This window comes from Molossus molossus, unplaced genomic scaffold (assembly GCF_014108415.1).
Source record: "Molossus molossus isolate mMolMol1 unplaced genomic scaffold, mMolMol1.p scaffold_m16_p_4, whole genome shotgun sequence".
NCBI classification, from domain to species: Eukaryota; Metazoa; Chordata; class Mammalia; order Chiroptera; family Molossidae; genus Molossus; species Molossus molossus.
In genome coordinates, this window is record NW_023425377.1 from 61,395,973 (window position 1) to 61,420,123 (window position 24,151).

The following is a 24,151-nucleotide window of genomic DNA, read 5'->3' on the forward strand; positions in this document are numbered from 1 at the left end:
CTGAGCCCTGTTGAACCCATGGCCACATGCCTCTCTCACCCTGCCAGCCTCAGAACTCCCTGATGTCAAGGACAAACAGCAACACCATGAGAAGGAGGAAGCTGCCTTTGTCTCAGCCAGGCGCTTAGTAATGTATGCCAGAGATGACACCTGTTCAACAAACCAGGTAAACGTTGTGCACCCTATTCTGGCTGCCGTCTGCCCCATAGTTAGCTCAGGTGCTCTGCTCGCCCGTTTGCACATCCTGGTCACCTTTCTTCAGGCCTCACCTTCCCAAGCTGTGTTTCAGGGTCAGTAGTCTTTCAAAAAAATTACAGGCCTTTGCCCCTCCTAAGAAGGTGCTCCTCCTTTGCTCAGTAACTTCCTGAAAAAACATTGGTTGCAAATCTCATTGTTACAAGTCACGGAGCAAGCCCCTTCTACAAATTGAAGTCTCCTTTTGTAAAGGAGCTAATCCTCCCTTCTCATCACGCATGCGCTTGCCAGTTTCTCTTTGCTACTAAGTCCCTACTGTGGGTATTTTTGTCCGGTGAGCAGTACACTAGTCATTCTCCTGGTTCTAAAAAGTACCTGGGCTTTACTGCATTGATTCCGGGAAATATGACTTGAACGTATGCACTGGACATCAAAACCGCTTCTGGGCGCTCTGAGCTCCTGACAGGGAAGTGCCTTCTCGCTCTGTAGCACAGCTGCTGCTGCTTATGAGCTCCCAGCTCCACCCAGCACTGCTGCCGTTACAGAAGGAGAAAGCAGTGCCATAATTCAACATGAGGGGAGGGTAGACTTTAAAAATGCACGCATTTAGCCCTGGCCAGTGTGGCTCAGCAGTTAGAGCATCAACCTTCGGACCAAAGAGTGTCAGGTCAAAAACTGGTCAAGGGCACGTACCTCGGTTGCAGGGTTCTGCCCCTGGCTCTGGTCAGGGTCCTGCAGTGCAGGAAGCAACCAATCGATGTGTCTCTCTCACAACAATGTCTCTCCCCCCTCCCCCACCCCCACTCCCTCCCACTCTACCTGAAGATAAATGAAAAAATATCCTCAGGTGAGGATTTTTAAAAAAGCATGCATTTAGTAAATAAAAAGAAATAGATTGTAATATAAATGTTCTCTCATATTGCTCAAATATACCTAGAGTTTATTTTCTTACTCTGGGGTTCTCACTTCAACTGGAAGGAATCTATTAATACTGCTAAATGTTTAAAGTAAAGTGTAAGTCACGCTTAAATTGTTAATTGCCTTATTATTGACAAGGTCAAACAGTCCACTAATAAAGAGTCCACAGCCCTGGTTGGTGTGGCTCAGCAGTTAGGGCGTTAGCCCGTGGACCAATGAGTCACGGGATCGATTCTGGTCAAGGGCATATACCTCAGTTGCGGTTCGTCTCTGGCCATGGTTGGGGCCGTGCGGGAGGCAGCCACTCAATGTGTCCCTTTCACATCAATGTTTCTCTCCCCCTCTCTCTCTCCCTCCCACTGTATCTGAACAAAAATGGAAAAATGTCCTCTGGTGAAGGAGAGAGAGAGAGAGAGAGAGAGAGAGAGAGAGAGAGAGAGAGAGAGAGAGAAAGGGAAAGAAAGAAAGGAAGGAAGTAAGGACGGACGGAAGGAAGGAAGGAAGGAAGGAAGGAAGGAAGGAAGGAAGGAAGGAAGGAAGGAAGGAAGGAAGGGAGAGAGGAAGAAAGAAAGAGAAAGAAAGAAATTCACAGAACCCTGGTCCAATCACTTCCTAATTCTCCACCAAGCTGGCGCTGTGCTGCCTGATCCACCTGTTGACGGAGCGTTACAGGTCAGCAGCACTAACAGCCCCTGACCCCGGCATGCCAAGCCAGCTCGGCCTTGAGGGTTCCACAGGGATTCCATGCTCCGGCCACAGAAGCAGGACTGTTTAACTCTATAGGTCCTAGCCCCTAAGTCCTCCTCCCACATCAAATCAAAAATGTTAAATTTACGCACATCCCACATTAGACCTACTGCTTAGAGCTCCGTGCTGCCCTCCACATGGGCAGAACGTGCTCTGGAGCTGCCCGTATGGAGGCCAGGATGGGATCATCCAGAGCATAAGCCTCTCCAAAGGGACAGGAGCCTCCCACACTGAGGTCTTCCTCCAGCATCACCCCTCAGTATCACCTCCTTCCCTGGGGAAGAAAGAAGGAGTAGGCTCGGCCCACTGGGACCCTCGAGGAATCATACAGTACACTTCCGGGCAGTGCCCTGACTGAAAGGGTGGCGGGGTCATCTGGCCATGCAGTCCTGCCCCCATGGGTTACCGTCGCCTTGGGGACTTTAAGTCCCCCCACCCACTTTCGTACTTTCAGGTCACACCTGACAGCCCACTTATCTTCTCCAGCTTCAGAGAAAGCCCTGAAGTCACGAAGGGCTGCTCCTTTGATGACACCCACATCACAAGATCTGCAGCCCTGAGCATGTGTGTACTTTCTCTATGCAAATAGACTGTAAGGTCCTTGAGTGCAAACATCATAAAAGGAGAAAGAAAGCAATGCAAATGGTTTTAATTGCAGATTAGCATGATTTTGACTAAAAACTTGAGATCTCTGCTCTTTGTTATTTTAACTTGGTGGCATTCTATCAATCCCTTACCCCTCTGCTCTCATTGAAAAGTAAAACCCTCAGACCATTTATATGGCAAGATCATCAGATAAGGAAATAATACAAGAAAAACAATTGTCTTCCTTTGTTCACTGAGGCAACAGCTATGCTTGTCGCCATCTTTGGGCTGTAATAATACACAGAGATACTAATAAGGAAATTTTACTTTTGTCCATCAGATCACTTTGCTGACCCTCATTCTGTCCATCCTTCAATAAGCAGGATCAGAGCAGAGGAGCTCCTCTCTGAGCCTCAACGCCCCAATCTGTAAAGCAGAGATGGTCACTGTGCTGCATCACAGGGATGTTCTGAGCATTAAGTGTGCTGCTGTTTGAAAAGATGCTTGGTGAACAGTAAAAAGCTATTCAAATATCAGCCATGATTATAGCAGGCCTGGCTAAGGGATTACCGCGCCCTGCGGCGAGCCCTGGTGAGCCCATACAGACAGATCGTTTCCTTCTCTGAAAATTCCAGCTCAGGCTTTATACCACCTAAGGGCACATGCCCCACAGTTATTATTTACATAGACACCATGTGCCTTTTTTGGTGTCCCCCAATGACTGCAGTGCTTTGCACTTTGTATTTTTACAGTTCATTAAGGTTGTTCTCAACTTTTCCCTGGAGAAAGTACAGGTTCCTGGGCATGACTCTAAGGGCTTGGCACAGGCTGAGATCTGGCTATGCCAGCACAGACCTGCCACTCTCCTTCCCGGGCTCCCTGGCCTGCTCACGCTGTTCCCCACCCGCTCTGAGTTGTGTCTCCCTAAGTTGCAACACACTCCCAATTCAACTTTCCCCATCGAACTCGCACCCATTATTTCAGAGTCAGCATCACTCCACCCTTCAGGGAAACCCTCCTTATGCCCATGTATTCCATGAGCATTTACTGTCTTCAGTGTCTACTGGGTGCCTGCAGCACTGTGCCAGCGCAGGGGGCACAGTGGTGAACCTATCAGAGATAATTCCTTCCCTCGTGGATATAGAGACCTTACTGGTAATAATGGCCTGGAACTTCGACAATATTCTTGTAAGTTTTTCCTTTACAGTTATTTCATGCACATACCTTGTTTAGACCCAGCTCGAAATCTAGATCTTTGAATAAGGCTCTCTGCACCCTCCCACACACAAGCAAAATAACATGTGGCATATAATAAGCATATGTCAAAATGGTTTATGCCTTCATTTTTGCTTCAGACAAAGAAATACATGCGGAAAGTTCTCACACTATGAGGGATATTCAACAAAATGATCAATTTCAAACTTAAAAATGCACGAGCATACACACCTTGATGACTTAGTTCAAGGCTCCTAGACAAACACAAGTTAATGCAAGTTCTTTTAGAAATGTTTCCATTTGAAAAAAAATATATATGGTACAATAAGTGTCCAGAAGCTGAAATACACATGGGTTTCCAGCTTGAAGGGTGAGAAATGTGTAATGACTTGTGTATTAATGAAAATCAGATGCCACCTTGTGGCCAGAAATAAAAATGCAGAAATTTAGCTGGGCAACGGAATTGATTTACAGAATTACATTCCACAAACAATATGCTCCATCCCAATGGGGACAGTGTATTTCCACATTTACCCTCAAAACACTTATTTTCTCTAACCTATGATGCCCTTACAGACATAATCCTTAATTCACACACACTTGGTTTATAAGCTTCCTGAAACCTACCTATCTAATCTACAAGGCTGGCCGTCACTTCACCCTAAATCCAGTGTTGATTATTAACCTTGAAAATTCAGAAAAATTTTTATTTCTGAAGAGTGAAAATATCAAGGATATTAGGTAAAACAATTCCATTTCATAAGCAAAAAAAATTTCAGAGACAAGCAAATGGTAAAAGTCTATATGAAGTAATTTTTAAATATTTAACATTTCTAATATTTACATTTTGTGATATTTTACCAATTAAACATTACTATTTTACAATATCATTTAAGCTACTTATATTTTATAAAATTAATAATTTGTGCCCTGGCTGATTTGCTCAGTGGTTAGAGCGTCGGCCTGCGGTCGAGAGACCCAGGTTCGGTTCCCGCTAAGGGGACGTACCTTTGTTGCAGTTTGTCCCCGGCCCTGGTTGGTCGTGCGGGAGGCAGCCACTCGTGTCCCTTTCACGTTGATGTTCCTCTCTCTCTCCCTCCCACTCTACCTGAACAAAAAATGAAGGAATGTCCTTGGGTGAGGATAAAAAATAATAATAATTTGTGATATTTTTATAGTCACATGTAAGTGACCAGTTTTGACAGTACTGAAAAATTCAGAATTTCCCTCAGACTGTTATTCAATTTCCCTCAGACTAAAAGGTCAATATAAACATAATCACGCATATTGCAGATAGTATCTATTTGAATGTTTTGAAAAAATTTTTTAATCCTCACCCGAGGATATATTTCTGTTTCCATTTAGATAGAGTGGGAAAGGGGAGAGAGAGAGAGAGAAAGAGAGAGAGAGAGAGAGAGAGAGAGAGGAGAGAGAGAGAGAAACTGAGACACATGGATCAGCTGCCTCCCACACAACCCTGACCAGGGCCAGGGAATGAACTGCAACCATGGTATGTGCCCTTGACTGAAACTGAACCCGCGACTCTTTGGTCTGCAGGCCGACGCTCTAACCACTAAAGCAAATTGGCCAGGGCTCTATTTGGATGCTTTTTAAAGGCAAGTTTAGATATGCACCAATAAAAAAACAGAGACTGTCAGAGTGGATCAAATAATAAGACCCAATTATATGTTGTCTATTAGAAATCCCCTTCACATATGAAGAAATAAATTAAAAGTAAATAGATTGAGAAAGAAACATGCTAAAAAGAGTTAAAAGCAGAAGTAGCTATATTAATTTCAGAGACAAGGCAAGTTATCAGGGAAAAAGAAGGGCATACAGAATAATAAAGGGTCAATTCTCCAAGAAAAGAAAACACTCCTCAACGCGAATGCACCGAACAACAGAGCATAGAAGTACATCAGGCCCACACTGAGAGCTGCGCGGGGAGACAGATGGATCCTCTGTGGGAGCCGGAAACTTCAGTACCCCTATCAGAAGTGGACAGATCCAGTAGGCAGAAAATCAGCAAGTACATATTTGAACTCAACAACACCATTTATCAACTGGATATAATGGACATTTATAGACTTCTCCATCCAATAACAGTCAAATACACATTCTTCTCATGCTCACAAGGAACATACACTCAAGACAGACCACATTCTGGGCCATAAAACACACTTTAACAAAATTAAAAGAATAGAGATCATATCATGTCTGCTCTCAGAGCACAAAGGAATGAAATTAGAAACCAATAACAGAAAGATAGCTGGAAAATCCAAATATGCTTGGAAATTAAATACTTTTTTTTTTTTTGGTACGTGCCCCTAGCAGGAACCGAACCCGGGACTCTCTGGTCCGCAGGCCAATGCTCCAACCGCTGAACCAAACCGGCCAGGGTGGAAATTAAATACTTTTAAATAACATGTGGGCCAAAGAAGAAACGCAAGAAAAAATTTATAATATCTTAAACTGAATGAAAAGGAAAACAATTTATCAACATTTGTGGGACATTAATAGCATTGAATGCATATTTTATTTTTTTTTTTATTTTTTTTTTTATCCTCACCCGAGGACATTTTTCCATTTTTTGTTCAGATAGAGCGGGAGGGAGAGAGAGGAACAGAGAGAGAGAAACATCGACGTGAAGGGACACATCGAGTGGCTGCCACCCGCACGACCAACCAGGGCCGGGGACAAACTGCAACCGAGGTACGTGCCCTTAGCGGGAACCGAACCCGGGTCTCTCTGTACCGCAGGCCGACGCTCCAACCGCTGAGCCAAACCGGCCAGGGCGAATGGATATTTTAGAAAAGAAGAAAGATCTAAACTTCATTATCTAAGATTTCACATTAAGAAACTAGAAAAAGCCCTGGCCGGTTTGGCTCAGCAGTTAGAGCGTCGGCCGTGGACCAGAGAGGCCCGGGTTCAGTTTCCGCTGAGGGCACACGCCTTCATTGCGGTTTGTCTCTGGCCCTGGTTGGGGTCATGTGGGTGGCAGCCAGTCCATGTTTTTCTCTCTCTCTTCCTCCCTCTCTCCCTCCCGCTCTATCTGAAGATAAATGCAAAAATGTCCTCGGGTGAGGATAAAAAAATAAAAGAAATTAGAAAAAGGCCTGGCCAGTGTGGCTCAGTGGTTGAGCCGTCAACCCATGCACCAAGAGCTTGCACATGCCCAGGTTTTGGGCATGATCCCCAGTGAGGGTCATGCAGGAGGTGGTCAGTCAATGTTCTCTCTCATCAATGTTGCTTTCTATCTCTTTCTCCTTCTCCCTTCCTTTCTCTCTAAAAATCAATAAGGGGGGTGGGGGGGGGGAGAAACTAGAAAAAGAAGAGCAAAGTGAGTTCAGAGTAAGGGGAAGAAAAAATAATAAATATTAAAACAGAAATCAATGAAACTGAAAACAGAAATCACTAGAGAAAATCTAGGCTAAGAAAAAGAGAGGACACAAATTACTAATATCAAAAATGAAAGAGAGAACATAAGTACAGATCCCATGGACATTAAAAGGATCATAAGAACCACTATGAAAAATTATATATCCATAATTTTTTTTGGCAGTCCTCACCCAAGGATATTTTTCATTAATTCTTTTTAGATAGAGTGAAAGGGAGAAAGGGGGAGAGAGAGACACAGAAACATCAATGTGAGAAAGACACATTGATTGGTTGCCTCCTGCATGAACCCCACTGGGGTTGAGGATCAAACCTGCAATCCAGGTATGTTCCCTTGACTAGGAATTGAACCTGCAACCCTTCAAGGCTCTAACTGCTGAGCCAAACTGGCCAGGGTTATATCCATACATTTGATAACCTAAATGATATGGACCAATTCCTTGAAAGAAGCCATCTGCCAAAACTCACACAAGAAGAAACAGACAATCTGAATAGTCCTATGTTTACCAAATAGCTCGAATCAATAGTAACATTCCAAATGGAAAGCACCAGGTAAGTCTACTGATGAATTTCTACCAAACTTTCATTTAAGGAAGAAATTATACCAGTTCTCTACAATCTATTCCAGAAGAGAGAAGCAGAGGAAATACTTCTTAATGTCTTTTATGAGGCCAGAGTTATCCTAATACCAAAAACAGACAAGGACACATCACAAGAAAAGAAGACTACAGACCAAAATCTCTCATGAACATAGATACAAAAGTCCACAACAAAATATTAGCAAATCAAATCCAAAATATATAAAGAGAATTAGATACCACAACCAATTGGGATTTATCCCAGGTATGCAAGGCTGGTTTTGAAAATCAATTAATGTAACCCATCACATCACCAGGTTAAAACACCAATCCTATGATCATTATCAATAGATGCAGAAAAGCATTTGACAAAATTCAACACCCATTCATGATTAAAACTCTCAGTAAACAAGGAATCAAGTGCGGACTTCCTCAACTTGATAAGGAAGATCTACAAAAAAATATATATATACAGTGAACATACTTAATGGTGAGAAACTCAGCTTTCCCAACATGATCAGGATCAAGGCAGAGATACCCCTATCACCACTCCTTTTCACATCATATTGGAAATCCTAGCTAACACAATAATAAATAAATAAACAAATATTATACTTACTGATAAGGTAGAAATAAAATTGCCTTTGTTCACAGATAAAATGATTATCTTTGTAAAAAATTTTAAAATATTAACAACAAAAAACAACAACTGAGCCCTGGCTAGTTTGGCTCAGCAGTTAGAACGTCGGCCCCTGGACTGGAGAGTCCCAGGTTCGGTTCCCGCTAAGGGCACGAACCTCGGTTGCAGTTTGTCCCCAGCCCTGGTTCTTGTTGTGTGGGTGGCAGCCAGTGGATGTGTCTCTCTCACATCAATGTTTTTCTCTCTTTCTTTCCCCCCTCTCCCTCCCGCTCTACCTGAAGATAAATGCAAAAATGTCCTCAGATGAGGATTGAAAAAACAAACAAACAAAACAAAAAAAACACAACTGAAACTTGTAATTATGTCAGGGTTTCAGGATACAAGGTTAATAAATAAAAGTCAATTCTTTTCCTCTATACCAGCAATAAATAAGTGGAATTTTAAAAAAATCCTTACCCGAGGATATTTTTCCATTTATCTCAGATACAGTGGGAGGGAGGGAGGAAGAAAGAGAGAGAAACATCGATGTGAGAGACACAGCAAGTGGGTGCCACAGCTGATTCTAATGTTTATATGGAGAGGCCAAGACCCAGGATAACAACCTCAGCAGTGAAGGGGAAACAAAGCCAGAGCACTGACAACCCCCGACCTCAGCAAGGAAGAGAGTGCGGTGTGGGGAAAAGACCAGCGGAGCAGCGGAACAGAATAAAGAGCCCAGAAGTTTCATCAGCTACCATATTTAAAATTTGGACTTCCAAACACATTTATAAAATTGGAGAATATGTCCAAGCTTACTCATTTCTCTAGCCTTGCCTCCTAAAAGTAGTAGAATTTGGGGGGAAATACGAGCTTTCTGGGCATGAGACACGTCAGAATTCCAGTTTCCTCTTAACGGGGCTTCCTCGGGAGCTCTGCCTGTGTTCTCGCTTACCTGCGGCAGTCCCGAGTTTTCACTTTCCTCAGTGGGTGGGACACCTGGGGAGAGCCACCTGCACTCTGCCGAGAGGACACAAGTGCCACCTTAGAAGGGACAGCCCCGTCCACTGTCACCTGAAACTCCTCAGGGAGAAGAAAAAATACAAATCCCGATGATCCTGGCAAGGCTGTTGTCTTCGATCCAAGGCAGCTGGGGCCTGGGCATCGCCTTAGAGGGCCCTCGAATTTCTGTTGTTGACCAGGAGTCCTCTCCGAAAGCACTTACTACAGAACCCAACTGACACTCAGGGAGCCCAGAGCCTCAGAAAGAGGCGCTGTGGATATCTGGGGGTTCTCCGTGTTCGCACCAGCCCTCGTAGTGGCCGCCTGAAGGGAAGAGTTGGGCTAAAGAAACAATGCAAAGTAGCACTGGGGGTACTTGCTCTCACCGGCCCCTGGGTTTGGGGAGTAGACTCTGGCTGCCTAAAGAGTGAGAACACTCTCTTGGTGGATGTCTTTGCGTTTGGGTGACAGGTGATAAACATACACCCCAAGATTCATATTTCCCGCTGAGTGCAACTGGGTGAGTGCACCACGCGGTGAAGCCTCTCCCTTTCCGTGACGGCATCTGTGTAAAATTGGAATAAAATAGTGCGAACATTTTAATGAAAATAATTACGGATACCCATAATACCTTTTTTGTTGTTTGTTAATCCTCACTCGAGGATATTTTGTCCATGGATTTTTAGAGAGTGGAAGTGAGGAAAGGAGGGGGAGAGAGAGAGACATGTGAGAGAGACACATCAATTGGTTGCCCAGGGCCCGGGAGCGAAGCTGGAAGCCTGCGCTCTAACCACTGAGTCACACCGTCCAGGGCCCTGTAATGCCTTTTCTGTAGCACTGGGCTTCTCAGGATATGAATGGGCACAGACAGCTTTATGGTGAGCACTTTCAATAATGAAAGTCCTTGACAACAGAAATACCCAGGGACTTGAGGTAATGTCCAAATTTCAACAGCCTTTGGTCCCAGACTAAAAACACCAGCAGCAGCCTGGCAGCTGGTAAGACCCAAGTGCTGGCAGCTTCCTGTGGTTCTTACTCACCAGCACATCTAGTAATCTTATGCATGGTTTCGTCTGTGACCATCATAATGAAACTCTATGGTCAGTTCACAATCTTTAAACAGAGTGCAGGATCTGGGGGCCCAATGTTGTGGACAACACCCTCTCATGTGTCCCCTCAAACTCATGAGTAAAATTTGGGTAAATTACACATTAAGTAAAATCTGGTACTGAGAAGGCAATCGTACTAGAGGAGCAACCAGTAAAAAGGAATGTTCTGAATGGAAAAACTGGGCCAAACCCTGAGCCTATTATTCACAGTGGTAGACAAATTTCCTTCACACAGAATGGAACATGCAGTGTTCAGGTTCACGATGTTCTGATGAGCTCAGGAACCAAACCCACCGCTCATGTGTAAATGTCCTTAGATTCTTACTGTCATGATTGGTCTGATCCAGCTTTCTATGTTGAGGAGATCTCTTTACCGATTTGACTTAGATAAATAATGATCTTTGTTTATTGATACTATCTTGAATTTCCACGTTGGCCTCTATAAACATAACTCTTTTGTTTTTAAGATCAGCAAGATTCTAAAAGCCAAGTTTGCAAAACATACCTTGTAGTGAATACCGATACAAGGATAATCTTTTTTGTTGGTATAATGAGGCAACTTATTTTCTCTGGTCCTTCTACCCACTAAGCACACGGTGCACAAGTCAGCATGCCCAGAGGCCTGAGCACCGGCCCTGCAGGTCACTAACTGGTTGGATGATCCTGAATGATCCTGGGCACATCTTTTCGTCTCTCCGGTCTACCATTTCCTCATCCGTAAAATGAAAGGGTTGGGTCAGATGGCCTGCGCTGGTTCCTCCCGCTGGAATGGCCCATGGTAATCCTAGCCAGTCTCAGTCTGTCATTAAAATATTCTTAAATGCTTTTTACTCAAGATTAGAGATTCCTCACAGGCCTTTCAAAGCCTGCCATTAACAATCACTCATTTGCTTTACTTCTCACTTCCCAAACTACTCTGCAAATAAAATATAAAAACCCAGGACGTTGCTATAGGAAAACAATGAATGTAAGTGTATTTCACATCCTTATGTTTTTGTTACATCTCTGTGCAATGGTCATCAAATAATTTGCCTAAATGTCCACCTGAAAACCCTGAGACCCGCCGGGTCTGTGTGGCGCTGCAGCTCCAGGGCGGAGTGAAACGAAGCAGGTCACACCGATGCCTGCAGCCGGGAGCAAGGTGGCAGCAGTGCCCTCGTCTGCACCTTGTACACAGTGTGGTTTTCCTGTGGCATTTTTTACAGTAGAGTCTATATGTCTGAACTATATACATAAGCTTTATTTTTTAGAACAGTTTTTGGTTCACAATAAAATTGAGAGGAAGGTACAGGGAGTTCCCATATACCCCCTGACCTTACACATGCATAGGCTCCCCCACTACCAACATCCCCCAGCATTTGTTACAACTGATAAACCTACATCAACACATCATCATCAGAGTCCACAGTTTACATTAGGGTTCACTCTGTGTGTAATAACATTGTATAGGGTTAGAACAAATGTATGGAGGCCTGTGTCCACCACCAGTGTCATGCAGGGCAGTTTCACTGGCCTGAAAATCCTCTGTGCTCCAGTCCACCCCTTCATCCCTCCCCTCTGACTCCTGGCAACCACTGACCAATTTGCTCTCTCCATAGTTCTGACTTTTCCAGAATGCCATATAGTTGGAATCTTACAGGACGTAACCTTTTCGAATTGGCTTCTTTAACGTAGAAATATGCATTTCAGGTTCCTCTGTGTCTTTTCATGGCTTGGTAGCTCATTTCCTTTTAGTGCTGACATATATTTCATCGTCTGGATATCCCACCGTTTATCCCTTTGCCTACTGAAGAACATCTTGGTTGCTTCCAGTTTTAGCAACTATGAATAAAGCTTCTATAAACATCCATGTGCTAGTGTCTATGTGAACACAGTCTTCAACTCCTTTGGGTTGAAAGGAATGTGATCACTGGATCATAGGATAAGAATATGTTAGTGTTGTAAGAAACTGTAAAACTGTCTTCCAAAGTGGCTGAACCATTTTGCATCCCCACCAGCAGTGAGTAAGGGCTGCTGCTGCCCCCTCGGCAGCACGCGGCGGTGGTAATGATCTGGATGTGGGCCGTTCTAGTAGGTGTGTAGTGATCTCTGTTGTTTTACTTTGCATTTCCCTGCTGATATGTGATTTGCAGCATCTTTTCATGTGCTTCTCTGCCATCTGCACACCTTCTCGGTGAGGGTCTATTAAGGCCTTTGGCCTATTTTAAAATCAGACTGTTTTCTTATTGTTGAGTTTTAAGGGTTCTTTGTTTATTTTGAATAACAGTCCTGTATCTGATAGGGCTTTTGCAAATATTTTCTCCATCTATGGCTTATCTTTTCATTCTCTGGACAGTGTCCTTCACTGAGCAGAAATTTTTTATTTTAATTAAGTCCAGCTTATCAATTATTTCTTTCATGCCTTCAGTGTTATATCTAAAAAGCCATTGCCAAAACCAAGGCCAGTCATCTAGATTTCACCCACTGTTACCTTCTAGTTCTATGGTTTGCATGTTACATTGAGGCCTGTGATTCACTTAGAGTTCATTTGGGTGAAGGGTGGAGGGTCCAGACCACTCGGCATGTGGACGTCCGGTTGTTCCAGCATATTGCATTGCTGTCAACGTCTCCCTTTAGAACTGTTCATATTCGCTTCATGTATTTTGGTGCTCCTGCATTAGGTGCATATGTATTTATAAATGGTAAATCATCTTGCTGGATTGATCCTTTTACCGTTGTGCAATACCTTTCTTCATCCTTTATCACAGTTTATTTTAAAGTCTATTTCTTTCTGATGAGTATAGCTACACCAGCTTTCTTTTTGTTTTCATTTGCACAAGATTTTTTCATACCTTCACCTTCAGTCTGTGTGTGCCCTTACTTCTGAAGTGAGTTCTTGCATATCCATGATGCTTGTTATACTCCTTCTCTTTATTCCTTCACAAGTGTAGCTCAGTTGGGCACTGGCACATGCAGGAGAGCCGATTCCTAAATCCAATGAGCAACGAGGAGCCCCTGGAGGTTTTGAGCAAGGAGTAACATGGTAAGCCTCTGGAACACGGGCAGGAGGCAGACAAGAGTGGAGATCTGGGCGATCTCCACAGGCACCTGGACATTTCGATCTGGGGCCCAGGAGAGAAGTTGGGGTGCTACATCCACATCTAGGAATCATCTTCCCAGAGGGCCAGCTGAAGCTGTGAGGGCAGATCAGTGCCAAGAGGTGGAGGACAGCAGGTTCAAAGGTGGAACCTTCCCGAGCAGCCAACCTGAAGTGACCAGAAACTGAAGCTGGTGGGGGGAGCCAAAGAAGGAAATCACCATGGGTGAAGGGCAGAGAAATGGAAGCCAAGAAAGGGCAGCGAGACAGGAAGTGCCAGTGTTGTGCCTGCCCAGGGAGAACAAGGAGTCCAGTGGGTTTGGAGACAAGGCCCCTTCTCTCTGCCACCTGCTGTTCCCCGAGCCAAGTCTTCCTCCCAACAGACCTGCCACTCTGCCCAGACCACCTGCTGGCACCCTGCCCTGCTGGCACACCCCCACCTACCCCATTCACTCCACTTCTGCATCATTGGCTGCACTTACTCTGTTCCAGTGTCCCTTGCCTTTCCCTTAGTCATTCTTCTTCTGGACAATTTCAGTGACACCCAGTACCTGGCCTCCTCAGTATTCCTTCTCCACTCATCCTGTCTACTTCTGCCAGATGACTCTCCCTGAAGCTGAGTGCCAAACACAATGTCCTCTGCGGAAAGACCCTTAACGACTCCCCATTACCTCTTATTTACAGCGAATCACTATCAAGGAGACAAGTCTTCATGTTCCCGTGAGCAGTACAAGCCCAACTCCATTCCCTCCCAGTGGTCTGTCTCTTGTACAACACTGGGCCTCGAAGAGCCCTGCTGATGACACTTGTCTATTTCTGGGGTGTAGACTCCTGTTTGCTGATTTCAAGCCAGCAACGTGACTTCCTGAAAGCAAAGCTGGGGAGGGAGACAGACAATCGCCTTGGGGCCGGTGAGGGGCAGCTCCAGCACACCACTAGAGGGGACAGGGCCATGAGCGGAATGGACAAGCTTGGCTAAGTGTCACACGGCTGTTTGACTTCTGACAAACACCTACTGGATCTTCCGAGAACAATTAGTCCAGAGGGTCTTATGGAAGTCCATACATAACTGCGAGAGTACACAAGAACTCTACAAGGAGAATTCTATGCTCATGATAAAGTGTTATGATTCTAGTTTTCCCTTCACTCAACTTCTTTTCCCCTTGGTTAAATACCCCATCGTCTTGGCACACAGGCCAGTGTGCACATGGCTTGCCATGTCTGCACGCGCTGCATTGCCATCCCTCATTTTTCCTGAATAAATCCTTTTGGTGATAAAACACCTAGTCACTATCAATTTCCAGTCGACACTTCCGTGGTAGCCTCCACTACCATCTCGGTGGGGTGAGATTTGATTGCCTTAAGGAAGTCTGTGTCTTCCCTTGTAGTCTGTTAGGCGAGAAGGCCTGAAAGGATGGCGTAAGCTGTGACCTTCAGGAAGTAGGTGTGGATTCCGGCCGCCCTTGGGCCTTCCATGTAGAGGAGCTCCGACTGAACCTCCACAAAGGGGTTAATGAGTAGGTGAAACAGGCATGTACAGTGTACCAGGGCTTGCACACCAGGTACTTGCAGCCTGTCACCCTCATGCCCTCACGCCTCCCTCCCTGCATGGTAAGCAAAGCCAGAGGAGCCCAGGCAGTCGTGACACAACAATGTGACCTCTCTGCGCTGGACACTATGGCGATCTGCTTCCATTTTGATAAGAGGGCAGACAGTGCCTTTCTGTCAGCACCATAGATGCTGGTCTTTAATGCGTGAGACTGGAATGGGCACAAGCCCCGTGAATGAAGTCGTCCTCTCCGTCCACTTCCCCCAGACTCCAGTATTCCCACCACAGGGCCCACACACTTCAGAGACCCAGGCTTTATTCTCCGCTAGCTCATGTTACAACTGTAGCCACACATCAGAAATAGCCCCCCACAAACACACGTTTCTCCCCTGCAAAGAGCCAGTAACACAGGCGGAACAGCACCCTGTGACACACACTGTGCACGTCCAGCCCGCAGGAAGCAGCAGCACCTTCACACTTAACAGGCACAATCAATCCTTAAATAAAGTTTCTGGCATAACAATGCATTGAAGATGCGACCTTCAGGAACAGGGCTTGGAATAAAACGTCAGCATTAAAAAAAGAAAGAACAAAGAGAAACCATACAAAAGGATGTAGGTCAGTAAATAGCTGGATTTAATCCAAAATTTTAAAAATATGGTCATGGATTGAAATTCATCCCTTTTAAGATATCAACTTTTCGTTCAAAAATAAAACTCTAATGTATAAGTGGTTGAATCTCAAATTATAGTCTGAGCACGTGTACACACATACGTGGTCTGAGTGCACGCACACACGGTCTAAGCATGCACACACACGGGCTGAGCATGCACACGGGCTGAGCATGCACGCACGCACGGTTTGTGTGTGCACACACAGTCTGAACATGTGCACACAAGGTCTAAGCATGCACACACACACTTGGTCTGAGCACGCACACACGTGGTCTAAGCACACACACGCACACACATATGCACACATGGTCTGAGCACGCGCGCATACACACACACACACACATATTGCTGAGTACTGTACTCAAGTGGCTGGCAGACATGATTCCACAGACACCAACAACCAAGCACATAACAGTTACATTAAGTTGGTCGTCTCTGGGGGTGGGGAGAACACTTTCCTACTTGGTACTTCTTAATAGCAAAGTCACAATCAAGTGTATTGCAGTCTGCACAAAGCAACACAAACTTTGGAGCTCAGGGCAAGAGGGAGAAATTAATTACCACAAAATAAACAACTACTTATAGTTTAGTGCTCATGCAGCCCCAGGGAGACCCCGTGGGGAGGCAGGACAGGTGTCACCGTCTCCCAGCCGATCCATCACACAGGAGTCAGGATCAGCCCTTCGGACCCTGAGCCCACAGAGCTCTAAAATCTACTCCCTACCTCTGCTTCTTGGTCTCCCTACCCTAGGGAGTTTTCCCAGAGAAGTGAACAGCTTCTTTTCTGAATTATATAAAAAACAAAATCATCTAAAAAATAAACATTTTGCACCAATGTGGCAGACTCAAGTGGATGAAAAGGGGTAGTTGGATAATTATTTTAGAACTCGTTTTTTTTCCTATTCCCAGAATTTAACACTTAACATAGGACATGTTTAGAGAGATGTAAACACTTCCCACAGCAGCATGGCCTCCCCGGGCTTCTGCATCCCAAGTGGGACAGACATTTGCTGCAAGAGATTTCCCCTGGGGTTGGCCCTGAGGCAGCCCAGGCCAGCAGCTGAGCCCCAAGCCCAGGGGAACAGCCCTGTACACAGGCACACACGGAGCTGCCTGTGTTGCTTTCTTGTCCCTGATTGAGACTCCTAGCACTGTGTGCAGGGTCCTAAGATGAAAACTGTCCCAGTGCCACCTGAGTTCTTCCCAGGAGGCTAGAGCGGGGTTCTGGGCCTCGGGGAACTGCTCAGCACTGACTGTCAGAGGCCAAGGGCCAAGGCTGGGAGCAGCCCTGCAGGAATGAAAGCACACTCGTGCTCCGGCTCCCTGTAGAAGCAGGGGCTCTGAAGGAAGCCATTCGGTCTTCCCATGAAGGTCTGGCAGCAAATGGAAAGCTGTTGCTTGAGGAAACAGTCTCGTACTTTCTGTGTGACCTGGCCCAGACTCACCGTTTGAGGAAATGGGGCAGGTAGGCCTCATGTCCAGCTGAGGACCTACTGAGGCTGAGGATGGCTCCAGAGGGCCTGCCTTGTGCACTAGTCCGGGCCTCACGTCAGTAGCTGGGCTGGGCGGGAGGGCCTGCCTTCTGTCACTGTGTAGTGAGGCTCTGTGGCGAGGGGATGGGCAAATGCTGAGGATATACTTGCTACGTTTTTTAAAATCCCTAAAACTTCACAGGGAAACATATCAAGTGATTTAGTCAAAACATACCCAAAGAATACCTGCCCTGGCCAGTTTAGCTCAGCAATTAGAGCGCCGGCCCGGGGACCGGAGAATCCCAGGTTTGTCCCTGGCCCTGGTTGGGATCGTGCGGGTGGCAACCACTTGGTGTGTCTCTCTTACATCGATGTTTCTCTCTCTCTCTTCCCCTCTCTCTCTCCCTCCCACTCTATCTGAAGATAAATGCAAAAATGTACTTGGGTGAGGATTAAAAAAAAAAAAAATACCTGAAGTGCCTCAGTTAAAAAGTGATCCAGAAATACGTCCTAGGAAAATGATAGGACTTAGCCCAACTGCCTGCCTAACACGTAGCCAGACGTTGGCATTTCAAGGGCTTCCCAGTGCTGGCCCAGGGAAGGAGATGGTCTCAGCAGGTGTCTGGGGCCACTGTCCTCCAGGATGCGGTCCTGTCGCTCGGCATGTGCCTGCACACAGCAAGAGAAAGGTCCCAAGGCCACTTCTCGGGCCTGGAATTTTAAGGAAAGACAAAAACTAAAGGTACATGAAGGTGACTGAATGAATAAAAGAAAAAATAAGTAGCTGAAAGACACATATTATTTTAATGTTTTCAATGTACCTCCCCCCCCCCCATAGAAGAGAAATTCAAAATATAAACTTACATTTATTATTTTACATTCAAGTGAAACTTCCATTTGGGGGCTCAACACAATCTGAGGCCACACTCAGCAATGTCCTGTCTTGGTGCCTTTCCCTTAACCCAGTGGGGGAGTCGGCCCTCTGTTTTTTAAAAACAGTTGTGTAGCCCCAGCTGTCACACTTCACACACACACAGGCACACACACAAATCCAAAAACTTCTACATAGAAAAATAAAGAATAAACATTATCCATCTGTTTTATCCTGTGTACTGGAACTTTTATGTACATGTTTTGTTGTTTTTTGCTTTAATGTTTCAGTCACTGCACATTTTCTCGCCCCCTGCAACCTATGACTCTAGGGCCGGGGCTTGCCACAGTGAAGCAGAGAAGCTACCCTCCTCTTAGGGAGGAAACAGAAAGCCATTTCTTGCTCCCCTTCCAAAGTCTTCCCCACCTACCACCACCTGGGATGTCCCTTGGACGGCCTTCTGGTAAGTGGCTGTCCCATCCTCTCTCTCTAAGGTGTCAGGGCACAGAAGGCCCACCCTGAAAACACCCTGCAAAAATAAGCTTGGTGTGAGGGCAAGGGGATGGAAGCAGGCAGGGAAAACCTTTTAAAAATACAAGATTCTGGAATCACTGCCCACAGCCTATTCCTTTAGTACGGAGCTCGGGTCTCCAGCTTGTGCTTGGTGAGGAAGTACTTGAAAAACTCATAGACAGACCAGGAAATGGCAGTGGAGGGCATCTGGTAGACAACGCGGGCCTGCATGCCCTTGAAGTAGCCGGGCAGGCCGTTGAGCCGGTACACCGTCCGGAAGGCGTTGGCCATGCCCGACAGCCGGCCGCTGATGTTGGCCAGGTTGAGGGCCATGTTCTCCTGAGTGTTGAGGAGGGTCTTACAGACGTCCAAGGGGGTGGTGGCGGCCGCAGCGAGGGCCCCAGCCAGGCCACCTGAGATGATGTGGGACTGCGGGTTGTAGCCCCGGTGAGGGTTGACCTGCTCCTGCAGGAACTCGTAGGTGATGAAGTGGATGGACTGGAAGGGAATGTTCATGGTCAGCTGTGTGGTATAGCTCCGGTAGAAGGCCCTCAAGCCCTCAGTCCTCCAGACCGTCCGGATGCAGCTGAGGGCCGACCGGTGCGGCGAGTTGTACATCTGCATGCGCTGCTTCACCACTGTTGTCGGGGCCGCGGGGCATAGCGGGCGGGCAGTCGGGGCAGTGGGTTGGTTTGGCCCCACCCGGGGTCGGAGTGAAATGGGAAGCCAAGCCATAAAGAGAAACAAGCAAGTTTAGACACGCTGGTAACAGGTCACAGAGAGATAGCACACACACACAGCCCCCGCCTGAAACCACAGAGGGCCAGCCCCAGGCAATCCCTTCTATTTCCTGAAGTTTCTCCAGCTGAATCTTGTGTAAGGTGGTTCCTCAACCAGGACACCACTCCGATTCCCTGATCTGACCCTCAGATCCTGGCTGCCTGGGGCATCGCTCCCACCATAAATCAACATCCTGCCCAGCCTGCTGCCTCCTGGACACGTGTCGCATCCCCTCTCCTGGTCCGGACCTCCCAGTGTCATTAGCCTCTGGGTCACAGTGCCCTTGGAAGGCACTACAAGTATGCCAGCCAAGTGCACTCACCACCTCCAGTGAAGACCCTGCTCTGTTAATACAAATGTAACTATGGGTCAAAGGCCACGAGGCAAATGAGTGCCACCGTGGCCCCTTCGGCTTGGAATTGTACTCATCCCCTACACACTGCCAAAATGAACACACAGTGTGTTTTCTTTACTGTTAAAGAAATAAAGTCTTTAAATCAAGGAGAAGAGGTGGGAGTTGAAACTCATTTTTTTTTTCTCCTTTGAATAACAGAAACAAAATTTTCACCGGGTTGGCATGGGCTCACTGGTCACTGACCAGGTCATGCATAAATCATACCACAAAGAGAAATAAATACACCTCCCAATCGGACCCATCATGTCCCAAGGACAGAACAAGCCCCCTGTCTGCTAGGAAAGGGGAGGCAGCTGAGCACAGGTAAGGAATGTTAACCTTAAAAGACAAAAACAAACTTGTAAGACAAAACTTAAAATGTTGACATTTTTACCTCTAATTCTCCCTTCTGGAAAGGGGCCATTTTCTTGGGGAGAAAGGCAGAGAGCACCCCTCATCTCACAGAAACTAACCCAGCCGAAAGCAGGCCCAGCCCCGGGGCCCCACCATTCAGACCCGTTGGCTGGGACCACTGGGCACAGAAAAGCTGACAGAACTTGAGTCTGCACAGCTGAGAACTGTTCTCTAATGCTCCCAAAATTCCAAAGGAAAAAAAAAAAAAAAAGATAATGTGGAAGGAGAAAGCTACAACAAAAACGGCCAAACATTCACTTATGAAGCAGAGGGATGCATACATGGGGGCTCATGATCCTCGTCTCTACATCTGCAGTGTTTGAAATGTTCCACGATAATTTCCATTTTATTTTAAAAAAGCAAACTGAACATAAGCTTCCATGAGGAGCCTTGGACAGGTTCCCCCTAAATCTGTCCAGGGTTGAGAAAGGCTGGCAAGGGCCCGAGGTGTGTGTGAGTGTGCGCGCGTGTGCACACACAGATTTCAGGCTATTGCAAAAGAATCACCAGGAGAGCTTGTTAAACCAAATTCCCTGTCCCTATTCCCAGATTCTGATCGAGTAGATCTGGGATAGTATCTGAAAATCAGCACTTCTAATGTGCTCCCATGTCTGACAGCCGATGCTGCTATCCCCATGTCGCCCTGTGCGCAGCTCTGTTTGAGAGAACAATGCCAGTTCAAAAGCTAGTGCCCCTTCTTGAGGCCTTTTAATAAAATGTAAAAATTTTTTCCTACTGCTTATTCTGCCTGGGGGCCAGGAGTCCCCTTGCCAGACCTTCTGCCCCCCCAACCCCCACTTCTCCTGCCCCTCTGACGTCCCCACTGCCACTCCCTCGGACCACGGAACATTACCTTCTGCTGGGTTCATTACTGCATCGTGGAGCAGGGTGGCCATACTCCCAGCTATCCCTGCAAAACAAACTCCAGAAAATTACCCTCTGGGACCAGGTGCTCTGAGAAAGTTCCTGGAACCTAAAAATCAGACAGAACCCTGGGTACAGCTTTCAAAGAAGCAAAATTCACTACCAACTCCAGTTAGGTGAGAGCTGACTCTTAAAACCCTAAAGTAATAATGGAAATACTAGATAGAAACAGGAAGGTAACACAGGCACAGGTACCCACATTTTAATCTTATAGAAACCTCATTTTCTCTCTGGTAGTCAAATCTGGGCAAAGATTAGACCTGCTAACTCTGGGTGGTACAGAACACATAATTCGTGGCTTTTCCCACTGTCTAGGTGTCAATTCTAGCTTGTCCCTCGCCTCTACCGATGAACTCACTGCTCACTCTGCTCTTACGCTGGGCAATCAGAGGGAATGATACCACGCATATGGCTGAGAGGGAGAACACACCAGGAACGAAATCTTTAAGAAAAGTCCTCAAGGAATAAAACCTAGGCATTTTTAAGCACAGGGGCAGGGGAAGAGGATGTCAGGAAGAGGGTTAATTTGCAAAGACATGACTTGTCTCAGAGATGGCCGACCCAATCACCTGGCTTCAAGGATCGGGAATTTCAAAAGCCGGATTCAGGCCGGATTTTGCTTTTGGAGTTGGGTTCCTTCCCTCTATGGGTCACATGCCCAGTCATTAAGATTACCACTGGAAGGTGGGGAATGAAGGACACCAGGATAAGGCTTCAGAAATGCATATACACCCTCCCTCCCTCCCTCCACACACATTTATGACTATCCCCAGAAAGGTCAAAGTGCAATCAGAACACACACCACAGTGAAGCGGTAACAGCGCAGGGCAAAACTTGATAAACTGGGTGCCACCAAACTGCGGTCAAGGGGTCCAGTGACCAAGGAGCTAAACTATTACATAAGGCAGTTTCAGCAAAAGGAGAGCCATGGACTCAGGGTTGGCCTCCGAGGGGGCTCTTAGTGACCATCTCAATAAATGCAATTAACGCTCAATTTCTGAAAGAAAAACAAATGCTTACAAACCAGCCAGGTACACTCATTACTACCAAGATTGGCTGATGGGAAAGACACTTGGGTTCTGAGCAGAACAGAAAGAGAAAGGAAAAACATTGTTGCTGGTCACATCTATCTCTCCATTGGTGAACAATTCATTTTGTTAAAATAAGAACGCTGTATCCTGCCCTCCACAGTCCCATGCCAGACCCAAACAGAAACCAAAAAAGCCAAACCCCACAGGAGAAGCAAATAGAGCCACTCAGCTGGGCCCAGTAAGACACATCTAGGTAAGAGCTGCCCTCCAAACTCAAGCCCCCACCCCCCTCCCTCAAAACAGCAAAAGGAAACTATTTCGGCCCTTGATCGCAGAGAGATGCAACTCAGACAAACAGAGGAGAACGGGTGAAATCCCCAAATCCCCAGAAGCTTAAGGTGGGAAAGGTCGTCTGCGCTGGAGCAAATCCTTTGTCAGCCATAAAACTTCTTGACCTTTTAAAGCTTAGTTAGATCTTGACGTTGTAGAGACCTGTTGAACCAGTTTTTAAATAGTCTCAAAGAAGCTGTCCAGATAACTTTTTTTTGGAATCCAGCATTCAAAAGTTTTGTTTCTATTCAGGGTGTTTTTCCTAGATCTGATCATTAATGGCTTTTAAATGTTTAAAAAAACAAAAATAAACAAAAAACCCACACAACAATGAAAACTGAAACACCTCTGTCACCAATTTCCCCAGGCTTCAGAAAGCGAAGGGGAACAAAAAAAGCATGTGTGTGCATGTGCGTGTATTTGTGCGTATGCGCACACACGACTCTAGAGTTCTTTATTCATAAGCAAGCGTGGCGGAGACGAGGCATCAGGCTGCTGGGTCACAGGGAGAAGAACCCTGGGGAAGGGTCTGTTGAGGACAGATCTTTCTAACTCCAGACAAACGCTTTCAAATACCGTTGGCTAGGTGGCTGTTTCCTTGGTGGTGGAAAACGACATTTAAAGTCCTTTTCATATTCTCATAGCAGGCAAAATACATGGCGTGGGCGGGCCCTGCGCCCATCATCATCACATTGAGTCCTCGCAGGGGCCTCCAGAAGCCTTCAGTCCGTATGATTTTCTTGAGGGCTCCGTAGATGCTTGTGTACTGGGCTTTGGGATCTGGATTCAAACTCTGCATTCGTGTCTGGGGGAGGGCAACAAAACAAGAAAAGAGGGGTGTTAGTGAGGGCAGTAAAGAGGGGAGACCCAGACAGAGTGAGAGAAATGAGTCCATTTTCATAGTTTCACAAAATTTATTGGTGAAAACACTGATTCTCTCCTTCCTGAATTGCTCACTCCACACCCCCCTCCCTCCCAGACATATACACATTCACATAGATTTCATTAACCCAGCAAAGGGGGAGAAGAATGAGGGGCAGGATTTAGAGTAAGAAGACTTGCCCTAACACGGGCAAGCTGTGTGACTTCTGATGAGTCCCTTAACCTCTCTGTGTTTCCAGATCCTCTACTATAAAAAGAAAATAGCCTGGCCAGTGTGGCTCAGTTGGTTGAGTGTTGTCCCGCGCACTGAGAGGTCGATGGCTGGATTCCCGGTCAGGGCACATGCCTGGGTTATGGGCTCGATGCCCAGTCGGGAACGTGCAGAAGGCAGCTGATCAATGTTTCTCTCTCATTGATGCTTCTCTCTCTCTGCCTCTCCCTTCCTCTCTCTCTAAAATCAATAAAAACATGTTTTTAAAGAATAGTCATGGGGATATAAAGTACAGCATAGGGAATAGAATCAGTAATATTATAGTAACTATGTGTGATGCCAGGTGGGGACTAGAATTATCAGGGGTATCACTTCATAAATTCTATAAATGTCTAACCACTACCCTGTACATGTGAAACTAATGAATACTGAATGTCAACTGCAATCGATAAATAAAATAAAATAACCAGGTTTTCATGAGCATCAAATGAAACAATGCACATGAAAATCTTCAATAAACTCAGAGACCTAGTCAAACATGAGAACTGAGTGTTGGCCCTGGCCAGTTTGGCTCAGCGGTTAGAGCGTCGGCCTGAGGTCCAGAGAGATCCGGGTTTGGTTCCTGCTAAGGGCACGTACTTCGGTTGCAGTTTGTCCCCTGCTCTGGTT

General features: G+C 46.1%; 1 protein-coding gene across 28 annotated transcripts in view; it reads right to left on the reverse strand.

The window, feature by feature from the left end:
- Positions 1-17,931: 17,931 nt before the first annotated feature.
- SLC25A37 (solute carrier family 25 member 37) overlaps positions 17,932-24,151 on the reverse strand; it is a 37,311-nt gene continuing 31,091 nt past the window's right edge. For 26 of the 28 annotated variants that reach the window (XM_036240924.1, XM_036240928.1, XM_036240921.1 and 23 more), the window contains 3 exons: positions 22,966-23,194; positions 20,958-21,014; positions 17,935-19,154 (listed from right to left, as the gene is read on the reverse strand). In XM_036240924.1, coding sequence (XP_036096817.1) covers positions 18,634-19,154; positions 20,958-21,014; positions 22,966-23,188 — 801 coding nt within the window. In that variant the 5' untranslated portion in view covers positions 23,189-23,194 and the 3' untranslated portion in view covers positions 17,935-18,633. Of the gene's footprint in view, positions 19,155-20,957; positions 21,015-22,965; positions 23,195-24,151 lie in introns of all 28 variants that reach the window. The other 2 variants (XM_036240910.1, XM_036240939.1) reach the window with 2 other exon arrangements.